Genomic DNA, 13,075 nt, shown 5'->3' on the forward strand with positions numbered 1-13,075 from the left:
TCATATTTCTAAAGTCATTAAAATGCTCAGAGAACAAACGTTTAGTAGGAGACTAAATGTTACGAGTGTGAATTTCTTCTGGTCTTCTCTTCAAATACTGTGTTCCATTCTTTGTACGTGCAGGGAAGCCATGTATAGAGAAATGAATATAAGCCTCCTTTTTCCTTTTTGTATTATTATAAGGGAAACCTGTCAATCTCTGTTATTATGCTCCTCTCTTGTGGTGTTCTTAGTGACGACAGAGGGGCTCAGTTGTGCCATTAGCCATGGGCTGGTGTGGGAAGTGCTGGGAAAGGCACTGATAGAGAAAAACAGATGATTCCAGAGAAATTCCCTGCTGTACAGCTGTGTGGGACAGATCTGCATCCGGAGATGCTCTCTGCCCTCCAGCTTCTAGGTCAGAGCGGCCCAGGATCTGTTGAACGAGGCTTAGTCGTGGATGGGCTCCAGCTGGAGTAGCAGTTCTGGCTTTCTAGATCACAAATGTGTACACACAGAGAATTTATTCCAATTCTCTTTATCCTTCTCAGGAACAGAATTGCAGGATTTAACCACTTGTTAGTTGAGGGAGGAGTCACACAAAAATACTGAGGAAAGCGCCAAGCAAATATCTTATTTTTCGTTTGTTCCTTCTGACAGATTTCGTGTTGCATTTGTGTGACTTTTTTTGCAACTCCCCGTCAAAACACAAGAGAAATCATTATGCTAGAAATTGTTTGGTTGTTTGTTTTTTCCTTTTTCTTACAAAAGCATCAGCCTGTCTTTATGTTCTCGCTTACCTGAGTTTGAAGGTTGTTTTTAATAGCTCTCTCATAATTATTTTCAGTGTCTTCATTATTAGGTGACAATTTTGTGTGGACTCGTTTTTCTGTGTTCCTAATTCAGAACTGTGAAAGGTATGAAAAATGAAGGGTGCTTAAAATAATCACCTTTGTGTTCATGGGTCTCCCTGTATTTGTATTCTAGAGCCTTCAGGAAGAGAAAAATGAGCTTCTAATGACCCGGTAATAGGGGTGCACAAGTCACATCAGTTTCAGTAGTTATAATTACATTAGACTAATGCAAGTTAAAGGGCAATACAGAAGTATTTTCAGTGTGAATGTTTTTTCAGCACTAATATACCTCTGAAGTATAAAAGGAAGTCTGCTTTGATTTTTAGAGTCAGTTTAAATACTTGTAGTATAAAAATAAAGTATCTTACTGCTGTTAAACTATGTGAATACTGTGAAGACCATGCAGATAATTTCCAATTGGGTTACCATTTTCAGTAGTTAAAGTCTGCACTGCCAGAAGTTAAGGCAGTGATTGGAGAATATGAAATATCGTAAAAGGCAGATCATAATAATATTTTATTCAAATAGGTAAGAGATTTGTGATGCCTGCTGTCACTCTGCAGAATTGCTAAATGCTTCCATATGGTACAATGATTTTTCCTGTGTATAACATCCTGAAGCGTGGAAGTACTTTTATCCCCTTTTATAGATAAGAACTTTAAAAAGGGAATACTTAAGGGCTTTTTTCAAGAGTTACTTAGTAAGACAGTATGATGTGTGAGACTGTGCCAACCACCCAGACGTAGCTGCCTTCTCAAACAATTATTCTGTCTTTTCAGAGCTGGGTTGTTCTGGCTCTTAAACTTATTCTGGATCCCTGATCTTCAAATATCTCCTGAGACCCCGATCCAGTTCTGTTTGCTTGTCTGTGAAATAGTGAGACTACTGTAAAGGGTTTGTTTTTTTGAAGTAATTGTAAATATAGTTACGTGACTATAATGACATCAAAATATATAACTCTCCCCCACACATGCCGAATGTCCCTGCCCATTGCAGGGGGGTTGGAACTAGATCTTTAAGGTCCCTTCCAACCCAAACTATTCTATGATTCTGTGATTCTGTGAATGAAAAAATTGAAATTCATCAAATAAAAAAGTAGTTTCTAATTTATTTGGAAAATTTTCTATGGTAAATACAAAATGTGTCTGGTATCACTGAACGTTTCTGATCATACGTGGCTTTTTTTTGCCAAGGGCAAAGCCGTCTCCTGTCCAGGGCCAAACCGCTTCCTTTGGCTTTGGAAGTTAGTTTCAGGCTCAAAATTACAAAGCCTGTAGATTGTATGAGCTGCAGAAGCTTCCTTGGCAGATGTACGATAACAGGAATTTGCAGCATTCTAGCCCGTTTCAGTTGTTAAATTTGGACTTGAGGCATCAATAATACATGGTTGCATTAAAAGATAATGTGCTTCACTGTTGTGCACTGAGTTATTTCAGGCGATTCAAGTGACCCCATTTGGAATATAACAGGCTGAACTATGCACCTGTATATTGAATTGCAGAGAGTTTGCACCATGTGCCTGGAAGTAAAACTAGTATGGTTCTTGCAGACTTTCCAGTTTTATTATTCCTATTCTTAAATTTAGTATCCTGATAAAGCTCAACTGGAGCTGTAACATATGTGCCCTCCTTTTAGTTCCTGCCCCCTGGAAAGGCAAAACTAAACAAAAAATACCACTCCTCCTTTTCTCTAATTTATTTGCATTCTTTTTTTTAAGATGATCTTGTTTGAAAACATAAGGTTGGCACCTGAGAAAGGAAGCATGGGACTGTGTGAAGCAGTGGGGTGCTGGACAGGAGGGGTCCTGCTTTCTCGTGGGACCGGCACTGCAGTGCAGTGCTCTGCACAGTGCTCGGGCAGTCTGTCATATCACCCCATATCACCTGGACTTCTGAGCTACCCTGGAAACTGCTGTTCACTCTGCCTTGTTGGAGTCACTTGCTTTCTGGCTTTAGAAAATAGCTGTCCCTAAACAAATGGTTTCTCGTGTTCACCTCTAGCTGTGCTGGAAAGAGTGCCATACAAAATTGACTGCTTTGGTCTGTTCTGCTGACCGTTTTTTAGTGTAATGCTCACTGAAGGGTGGCAGTGGAGGCTTGTTGTATACAGAATTAATTTCGGCAGCTGTTAAAAGAGAGACTGGACATTTTTTATTCTGAAATCAGGAACAGATTTACCCTCAGTGTGTGTGTGTGTGTCTATTATTCAGTGTTTCCTTGGGTTGTTTAATATTCTGGTATGCTCTTGGGGACTGTTTACTGTGTATTGTAGGGAAAGCTAGTTCAGTTTTCTCCATGTGGATAGTTTTTTCATCATTCAATAAGTAATACCTTGTTTGTTTTTTTTTGCAGTAGGATTGTTTCAGAGCTCAAGATTGCACAGTCCTGCTTGGCTGCCCAGTCTGTTCATTTGTGAGACACATCAGTGGAGGCATGGGTGCTTTTTCAGTGCTAAATGGAAAGATGAAAGCGAATTAAATGTGAATCAGGAGACTAAGTGAGCGTTAGGACTAAGATGCTTTGCTAATCTTTGAGATTGCTGCTATTGGTAGCACTGATAGAGCAAGTCCAGAGGAGGACCAGAAAAACAATCCGAGGGCTGGAACATGTCCCTTGTGAGGACAGCCTGAGAGAGTTGGGTTTGCTTAGCTTAGAGAAGGCTATGGGGAAACCTTACAACAGCGCTCCAGTACTGAAAGGGGCTACAGAAAAGCTGGGAGGGTCTCTTTGTCAGGAATTGCAGCGATGGGATGAGGGGGAATGGCTTAAGCTGAATGAGGGTAGAGACTTAGGTCAGTTATGAGGAAGAAATGTTTTACTGTGAGGTTGGTGAGGCACTGGAAGAGGCTGCACAGAGATGTCGTGGCTGCCTCATCCCTTCCAGATGGGGGTTTGAGCAGCCTGATCCAGTGGGAGGTGTCCCTGCCCATGGCAGGGGAGTTGGAACTGGATGATCTTTAAGTACCCTTCCATCCCAAACCATTCCATGACTCTATATGACTCTTCCATGCTGTAATGAATACAGTTTGGGAAAACTGCACCCATGCTGCCTGTGTGTAAGCCAGTGCTGTGAATATTTAACTCCTGAAATGGAAGACTTCTATCTTTTACCATGAGACACTGGTACAGCCACAAGACAAATATAATCAGAAAACATGTAAACAAAGGAATTAGCAGAGAAATTATGTTTAATTCTTGGCGAGAACCACCAAAAATATTTTTTTAAAAGTTCTGAAATTTTGAAACATTGAGAAATTAATGATTTACAATAGAAAATCCTGAAGTGAGAGATAATATTTTTTTTTGTTAACATGTCTGCAAACTGGAAAAAACGGTTGGATTAGACACAAAGGAAAACTTTAGCACAAAGCTGTGATATTGTACTCTTTCTTTAATAAGAAATGGGGAGTAGCTTTAACTGATATATACTGTTGTAGTTCATTGAAGACGACAAAGCTATGGAATTAGCTTTATAGCTTTGTACACGTTTAGAAGCCAGGAGGTTGATCCCTGCTTGCAGTCCAGGTGATGGCAGATACAGACTGGGAGATGCAGTTTTTTTAGAATTTGTATGTTAAAAAAATCAGAAATTGGGAAAATTAAAAGCTGGAGAAGAGTAGCATTGTGGCTTAAGAGTTGTACCCCATGTAGTGGCAGAGCTGAGGGCATGATGTCAGCCTTGTTCACTGAGTCACACTGCAAATCCCACAGGTGAGTTGTCCCCAAGGACAGGAATTTCATTGTACTATGCCGCAGTTCATTCTGCACAGGCTTGCTAGGACACCGTTCAGACGGTAGGAAAAAAAGAACCCTCTTAGGTACTTATCTTACAAATTGATCATAAATTCTAATGAGATCAAGATCCAGATTTAATATGCCTTAAATTCATGATTCCACTTGGTGGATACATACGTAACATTGTAATGGCATTGCCCAGTTCTTTACCATGTTGATGCAATTATAAAGTGGGAAAATGAGCTGAACATCTTGTGCAGAATGGACTTGGTACAGTTTTGCCAGTAACTTTGGGATAGAAATATGGGTGTAGGAACGTGACACTGCTGGCTAGGACTGGACCTGTCTATATAGGTTACATTTCTAGCAGACTCAAGTCTGAGGGATAGGATGCTTAGAGCCATTTGTAGCTACTGTGCTGATTGTAGAAATTTTATGCACATGCATAAAACTCTTTAAATTTTGCTCTACAGAAATTTCAGCATGGGGTGGAGGTGCCTGGGGAGGTGTATGTGTATCTATTGGTCCTGGTCCATACCTTTCATTACCAGTATATTGGAGCCTGTTCTTTGCTTTCTGTTGTTGTTGCCTTCAGGGATTTTTGTGGTGGATTTTTAAAAAAGCATTACTCATTTTTGGTTTTCTGTGCTTGGAATGGATTTATTTCAAAATATTTATTATAACATTAGTTTTTGATGTTTTACCAACATGGCAATGAAAACAGACTGTATTTCAGTTTCACTTCTGATTCAATACAACTTCCAACTCCTGTTTTTTGTGACTCTGTACAACCCAAAGGATACATACAGTAATATTAGTAGAAATAAACCCAGCACTTTCAGTGATGTTAACATTGTCCATCTAATTTCTGCTGGGTGCAGCTCATGCTTTGAAGCCATGACATTATATGTGCTGACATCCATCCTTTCAAAAAATCTAATTTCAAAGTGAACACGATGGAGTGGTTGTCCCATCAAGAGGAGCTTCCTAAAAGTAGGTTTTCCCTGAGTAGGTAAAAGGGGGTTTTATGACAGATGGAGGAGCTGTTTGGATGTACCCTCCCTCATTTGTAGCCAGATTCATCCCAAAGATTTCTGTTTGGGAGAGCTGGAGTCAGAGTTAATCCCCTGTCCTATTTCTTGCTTCCTGCGTTTGCACAAAAAGGTACCAGAGTGCTCTCCCAACACAGAGAAGGAGGTGAGAGGCTCAGGCTCATGGCAGGGTCCTGGCTTCCCAGGAATACGTTTTAGATGGATTAAACCTGGCAAAGGCTGATGGGAGACTAGAGGGCTGAAGAATTAAACTGGGGTGATTTTGTAGGGTTAGGACCCTAGTCATATAGTTTTTCCTGAGGCGCATGGAAATGAGGGTAGAATGTGTGGGAAATAGGGTATTTTTCTTTATTTGGAATCACTTTAGAGGAGGTGAAGGAATTACTGAAAACCCTCACTTATGGGCTGGCAAACTTCACAAATCGATGTCACTGTGCAGGTGGAAGCAGTGTTAAATTTGTGCCTTACTGTGCTGGCTCTATTTTTAGTTTCTAACTGCTTGCAAGTTCCGTTTACAAATGTCAGGAAAATGCATTAGGATTATCTGCTTTGTTGTAGGGGTAATAAAATGCCGTCCAATTGAGCCAATAAAATAGCTAAAAGCAGGCTCCAGCTGTCCTGGCAGTGTAGCTGCTAAATGTAGACAGTGGCTCCATAGGACTTCTAAACTACGTGTGCTGCTCTGTCCTCATTGCTTATCTCCCACCATTGTACCATTGTGGAGATTAGGAATCTCTGGGATTTTTCTACATCAGAGGCTCATCTGGAGATAACTGAAAATGTGTATCTAGAATAAGGAAGGTGAGAGTTCAGCAAAAGCTCTATAATCCATTCTTGCAATACGGTACATTGCTCCTGGACCATGGTCATGATACTGGAGGCATGAGGACCACAGGTGATTCCTTTGCCAGAGTCTCAAGTTCTTGAATGCTAAGAAATATGTCCTTAAAAGTCCTTTCAGCTTCAGTGCCTGAAATGGGAATCAGTTGTTGACGTGAGAGCATGTGATCACTCTCTGGCAACTTGTGTCGGTTATAGAATCATAGAAGCATTTGGTTGGAAAAGACCTTTGAAATCATTGAATGCAACCGTACCTGCCCACTACTGAAACATATCCCTGAGCACCATGTTTACCTTTTAAACACCTTCAGGGATGGTGATTCAACCACCTCCCTGGGCAGCCTCTGCCAGTGCCTCATAACCCTTTCCGTGAAGAATTTTTTCCTGATGTCTAATCTGAACCTCCTCTGTAATGACTCAAGGCCATTCCCTCTTGTTCTATCACTTCTTACTTGGGATAAGAGACCAGCACCCACCTCACTACAACCTCCTTTCAGGCAGTTGTAGATAGTTTTAATGTCTCCCTCCAGCCTCCTTTTCTCCAAGCTGAACAACCCCAGTTCCTTCAGCTGCTCTTCATAAGACTTGTTCTCCAGACCCTTCACCAGCTTCGTTGCTCTTCTCTGGACACGCTTCAGAGCCTGAATGTCCTTCTTGTAGCGAGGGACCCAAAACTGAACACAGTATTCAGAGCTGATACCCTGTAAGCCGAGATTACAGTTGATTTCTCTGCCTTGGAGCCTGGGCTCATGGACAAACATCCCATTTAAGCTGGGTCAACTTACTGTCACTCTCTAATGTGAGCTTTATGACTGTGCTTGTCAGCTAGAAGTATTTATGCGCTCAAGTCAGGGCTGAAGGTCTTTAGTGTTGTTATTTGACCGTGAGAGAGGGACAAATGTGTTGGTTTTCCTATTAGAAAACTAGTATGTGAATAAGTAATAGATAAAGGTATCTCTCCAGTGCTTAAATGATCATTACTACTTTTAGTATGGCTTTTTACCACTAAAAGTTAGCATTGCAGGGTACGGGTGCTTGGAAAGTCTTGCCTCCAGTTGTGTTAGCAAAAGGGTTTCAGCAGTCTTATGGCACTGTTCATTAGTACTTGTTTTTCAGTACTGTTTTAGATAGCACAGGCCAAACAGATTGTGTGTTAACACCGTGGATGTTCACTGCGGTGGAATGCATAAGAATAAAACCAGTTCTTGTGCTAAAGACCTTATGCTTTAAATATAAAATATATCCCCTAAAGGTGTGACTGTCTGTATGCACTTCATCATTTCATGTAGAAACGATACATTCATTTTTAAGAGAACCATAGAGCTAATTTGTTTTGAAGTCTGGATTAGAGTGGGGAAAAATGCTGGCAATTTAGTAAAAACTGAGGAGTTAATTCCACTACAGATATAGGCTGGAAATAGAAGTAGGTGTAAAAGTGTGGCTTTGAACTGCAACATATGAAATCGGTAACGACAGGAACATTGCAGGCTATGTGTACCTGTGAATATCTGTGTTTTTTCTGATGCAACTTCTGCAGTTTCTGAAACTGTATGTCTCTAAGGAGACATACAATGAAAATTAGATAGGTAATATATTATTATGCAATGAATTGTTCAAATTTGCAGCTGGATCACCGCAAGCTACTGTCAGTTGTCAGGTGTAGCTCTTGTCTGGCTAGTCTGACCCAGAAATATAGTCTCTTTCTTAACCTAGGACATGATCAATGGTGATTTAACAATAAGAGGGAAATGTAAATCCATACTAAATGTTTCAGTACTCTTCAACTTTGAGAAAACGGAAATCTGGAAATGAACTTGATGAATTTTCATTGTGTTTTGGCCAACTGTAATGATAAAGTCCATATGTTTGTGATATCTGGTATGCACATGGCCGCAGCTAGGTATTATATCGAGAAGAAAAGTGTTATTTTTTTCCAAGATTTTGATTTCTGTTTGTCCAGATAAGTGCCACAGCACTTGCAGCTTGCTGTTACTGAAAAGAACAGTTGAACCATAGCGCCTCTGTTCTGCCAAGCTGTTCTAATGAATATGAATACTGCAAATTAGATATCGTGTTTGTCAGCCTAAGATTGACAAAGTCATTAATGAGTCTGGGTTTTTTTTCACTTGGAGCATTTTTATTTTTATAAAAATGTATTTTTCTTAGTAAGTTAGCTGATACATGTTCATAAAAGAGTAGTAAAATGGATCCCTTTGGACTTTATTCTGAGCTGTCTTAATATTTAAACTAGAGAGCTGTGTGTTCAGGGAGCACTGGTTCAATTAGTTCTCACTCGGCAGCCTACAAAACACAGCAAGAAGGCCAGAGCTGCAGAACTGGGAGCTCTGAGATGATAGAATCAAGACCCATGGAGTGAAATGATAAAAATGATAGTTCTTTCTAAATGGTAGAAGTCCATTATAAATAAATAAACCATAAATGGTTTATTTTTTGGAGGCAGTATGTAGCCAAAACTGGAGCTGCTCAAAATATTTCCTGCTGATGCTTTTTCCATTAGAAATCACTGATGTGATGGAATTTGAAGCATTTCTTGGGGCTGTGTGAATTACCCTTAGGCTTTTTGTCAAAAAGGTGGCAGTCAAGAAGTCTGGATGGACCTGCATAGTTTTCCGTCAGCCAGTTCAGGTGGACTTCTGTGCCCAGCTGGAGCAAGGAGCACTGTGAGACACCTGAAGTTTTCTAGCAGTCCGACATTGTGGTTTCAACATATTTTTACACAAAACTGCCTGTGAAATGCCGCATATTTCATAAACAGACTGTTTCTGAATGCTACGCTAAGGTCTGCCCCGTTATGGTTTGGGAAGGAAGAAAAGCATCTCTGGAATGACCTAACTCTCCTGCAGCACACACCTTTTCTGGTAGACCGTTTTTAAGCGTCGGTCAGGTTGTTCTAGTGAGAAGGGGATGACACTAAGCCCATGTGCTGAAACTAATTTTGTAGCTCTCAGATAAGATAAGGGAAAAGGATGAAAAAAATTAAAGTGATTCTAAATAATACTTTCTTTCCTTTAGCTGTCTCCGTAATGAGATACAGCGCGTCATCCTTTGGATTTGCTGTAAGTAGAGATACAATTTAAATATTCTCTACCATTTTCCATTTTTTCTTTTTCTGACTGTGAAATAATGTATTTTTCTCTTATCATAAGGTCATGGCAAGGTGTGCTTAAGTAAATGATGGGATAGAAAAAATGTTCAAATCATGCCTTAGAAAAGATAGTAAAGATACTTTCATTATAATTCTTCAGTTTCTGCCTAGTAAGTCCTGTACTGGTGTTAATATCAATGCTTCTCTCTCATCATTGATAGATACCATCCACTGCATATGGGTTTCTTCTACAAAATCTCCCAGCCTAATCAGTTCCGTTGTTGAGCTTGACCCAAATGCTGAAGTTTCCTCCTGAACTTTGCGTGACTCTTTTCCTATGGAGGTCTATGGTAAAACTCCTACTGAATTTGGGAAGACAGCTTTCCTCTCTCGTAATTGCTGTGACTATCCCAATTTATGGCAGAGCAAAAAATTTCTAATGACAAGCAAAATGACTAATTTCAAACAATTTGACCTTTTGCTTTCAAATTTGAAGGTTGGATTGACCCTGTAGAAAGCTTGACTTGAGAGTAGAAGTTCTTATAGTGGGACAAGACTAGTGTTACCTGACATCATGCCTTCATTTACTGGAAATACAAACCTGTGAGATTTGCTGATGATATGAAATCTGGATGCAATGGGATTTTGGAAAAAAGCTAATATTGCTTTGAAACAAAACCTTCTATGGCAGAAGATTTGTGGGTTTGCAGGAAAAAGAAATGTTCGACAGGTGTTTTTGAACATGTTTATTAATAATCTTTGACTAAGAATCATGTTAGTAATTTAACTCTTGTGGTCTCACCGTGGCTGATTGTTTAAGTTTGGTGTTGTTTTTTATTTCAACTTCTCCACAGGTGATGGATTACAAATAAATGCTTTTATCCTTTGATTGACTTACTGAGTTCTGAATTGTATCATTGTGCAATAATGCATGGCAAAAACGTGATCAATTTAATAAATGTAAATCCTGCTTTCATTAGAATTATTTATTTGAAGTAGCTTTCTGCCTGTGCAGAATAGTAAATGCATTGCTGTTAGTACGTTTAATGGCCCCCAAAACAGTTGACTCTGTGTGTCTTTCAGTTTGATGCTACCCTGGATGTTTTGTCATCAGCGATAGTTTTGTGGCGTTACAGCAACGCAGCTGCTGTGCATTCTGCACACAGGGAGTACATGTAAGTACACTTAATTACTTTTGGCTTTGGTGGAGACCTGCAGAGCTTTTGCTGTCAAGCTGTGATGCTACAGGTTCCAGAGCTTTGACACAAAGCATTTTGTCATGTCAGCAAGTATTCTTTCCTTCTGCCAACTTACCGTTTGGTCCCAAACATACAGCCTTTCCTTGGGCAAACCTTCATGTGATTGTGATTTCCAGTCTCCTTTTTGCCAAGGTAGCAATTGTTAGGGCTTTTTGATTTTATTTTTCTCCTTGCAGCATCTGTATCAAATTAACTGCATTAGTCTGTGATGGGTTTGTAAGTCTTTTATTTTGTGTCTTCCTCCATTATTCTTACTAGCATATATTTTTACAATTGATGCTTTTATTATATTTGTGCTTCCCTTAACGAGATTGGAATATGAGCCCCTTCTATTTCAATGTAAATCATTTCAATTGCTAGTCATATTAATAGGAGTTGAGATTACAAAACATCTGATAAGATTGAGCCTTGACATGATAGCAGGGTGACACAGTTTATTGTACTGCTGTACAAAGATGGGGATAGACACACCCTTTTTATTACAGAGCTATTGCTGTTTTGCTAAGTAAGATTGTATCAGTTGTTGCATGTCTTTTTTAATGGAAAATAGTGTATTTTGCAAAGTAAGCTTTTTTTAGTGGTTGCTATGTAGATTCTAGGGCGAAAAAAAGTCTTTAATTTGCAGTGCAGTATTGATCATAGTGGAAATTATATTCTGCATCATTATGCATCGTGCAGTGTTTCTTTTCGCAATGCGTGCAGTAGCTGAAAAGATCAGGTGGAGATTTGCCCAAGAATTTTCCAGCTAGTGTATAAAGATGACTTTATCCTCCTACTCAAATTTTGGGTACCTCTTGGTGAAGAATTGCGATACACTTATCTGCTTTGGGCTTGTTCTGTGCTGCCATTGCTAGCAGTATCCCATCTGGCTTGTTTGAAAATAGTTTGTCTCCTGGAATGGACTACAATTTTACAGTAAAGGGGAATAAGGTAGTTTTTGTTCTGAAACACCTCTAATAAACTCCCTTCTACAAGAAGGGAAGCCTGATGGCACCGAGCTTTTACGTAGCTGGAAGAATCAAGTGAAAAAAAAAAAAAAAAAGAAAAAGGCACATGGAGAGGATTATAAGTTGTCTTCATAGTCCTTTAGTCCTTCCATAAAAACTAAGAAAAGAGTAAGCAGTATTTTTACATGCATTAACTGGGGCTCATGCAACAGCTTGCCAGCGCTGAGTTCCTTTCTGGCAGGTCTCCATACATAACAGTTTGGACTAAAAGGCCACAGAAGAATGACTGGCATTGATTCATAAAAATAAATCCAGAAATATGTGATTAAAATTAGTCTTCCTGCACAAATTTGGAGATCTTAACAGACATTTCCCCGAGTATCTTGCTTTTGTGGGTGTCCATAGAGATTCCTGTCAACATTCAATTAACATATTTTTGAAATCTCCTTCTGCTGAGCTTTTTCAAGTCAACCTTGTAAAGCACTTTATAGAGAAATTAAATCCCAATACAAAAGAAGAATCAGCATATCCCTATGGCTAAGCCAGCAAAGTGAACAAGCAAAGTGGCAAACATATTTTCCTGCTTTTTAAAATTTGCTTTCATATAATCCCTCTGCTTTACATAAAGCTAAATTGAGTCAATGAATTACTTGCCATGCCCTCTAGTTGAAGATAGTGAAGGTTACACCATGAGATCAGTACTGAGTGAAAGAGTGTTACCATATGCTGGGAATATGAATCACTAGATAGGCAGTCTGGTTATGCCTCCATTTCTACAATTGATAGGAGAATCATCATCGTGCCAGCAAGTGAAGAGATGGTCGCGTCCCTTAGGGCAATTCTTACTGTGTCAGATTTTGGGGGAGGCACATTTTGAATTTCCTGTTGTGTTTAATCAATCTCTTGCTTAAAAAACTGCATGTAATTATTTTTCCTCTACACAGGGAGAATGTTGCATGCTGCCTGCTGGCTGCTTTCTTGCCTTATAAGTAACCTGTGCATCATATGTGCCTATAACTTCACCTGGTCTTTCATATTCCTTGTTTTCTGTGTGCCAGGGCCTCAGTGAGAAGCCTACTCTCAGACTCCTGGACATTTTGGTGCAAATACATGGAGGTGCTTTGATCATGCTGTGTGTTATTCCCGTTTCTGTGCTCCAAGCCATACTTTGCCTTAGCGTAGGAGCCCAGCGAAAGCTTTGGGTTTCTGCAAAAGCATTGCTACTGTTTACGAGAGTAAGATGTGCCAGAAGGACTTAATTTTTCTTATGTAGTTGTAGATCTATCTCTTTTTTATATAAATAC

The 13,075-nt window shown here is 39.6% G+C and overlaps 1 protein-coding gene across 3 annotated transcripts in view; it reads left to right on the plus strand.

Annotated features, from left to right (window-relative positions):
* The window catches only part of TMEM163 (transmembrane protein 163), a 106,023-nt gene that overhangs the window by 50,400 nt on the left and 42,548 nt on the right, over nucleotides 1-13,075 (plus strand). For all 3 annotated transcript variants that reach the window (XM_054069321.1, XM_054069319.1, XM_054069320.1), the window contains 2 exons: nucleotides 9,493-9,536; nucleotides 10,649-10,740. In XM_054069321.1, coding sequence (XP_053925296.1) covers nucleotides 9,493-9,536; nucleotides 10,649-10,740 — 136 coding nt within the window. The remainder of the gene's footprint in view (nucleotides 1-9,492; nucleotides 9,537-10,648; nucleotides 10,741-13,075) is intronic.

The sequence above is a fragment of the Cuculus canorus genome, chromosome 6 (genome assembly GCF_017976375.1).
Source record: "Cuculus canorus isolate bCucCan1 chromosome 6, bCucCan1.pri, whole genome shotgun sequence".
NCBI lineage: Eukaryota > Metazoa > Chordata > Aves > Cuculiformes > Cuculidae > Cuculus > Cuculus canorus.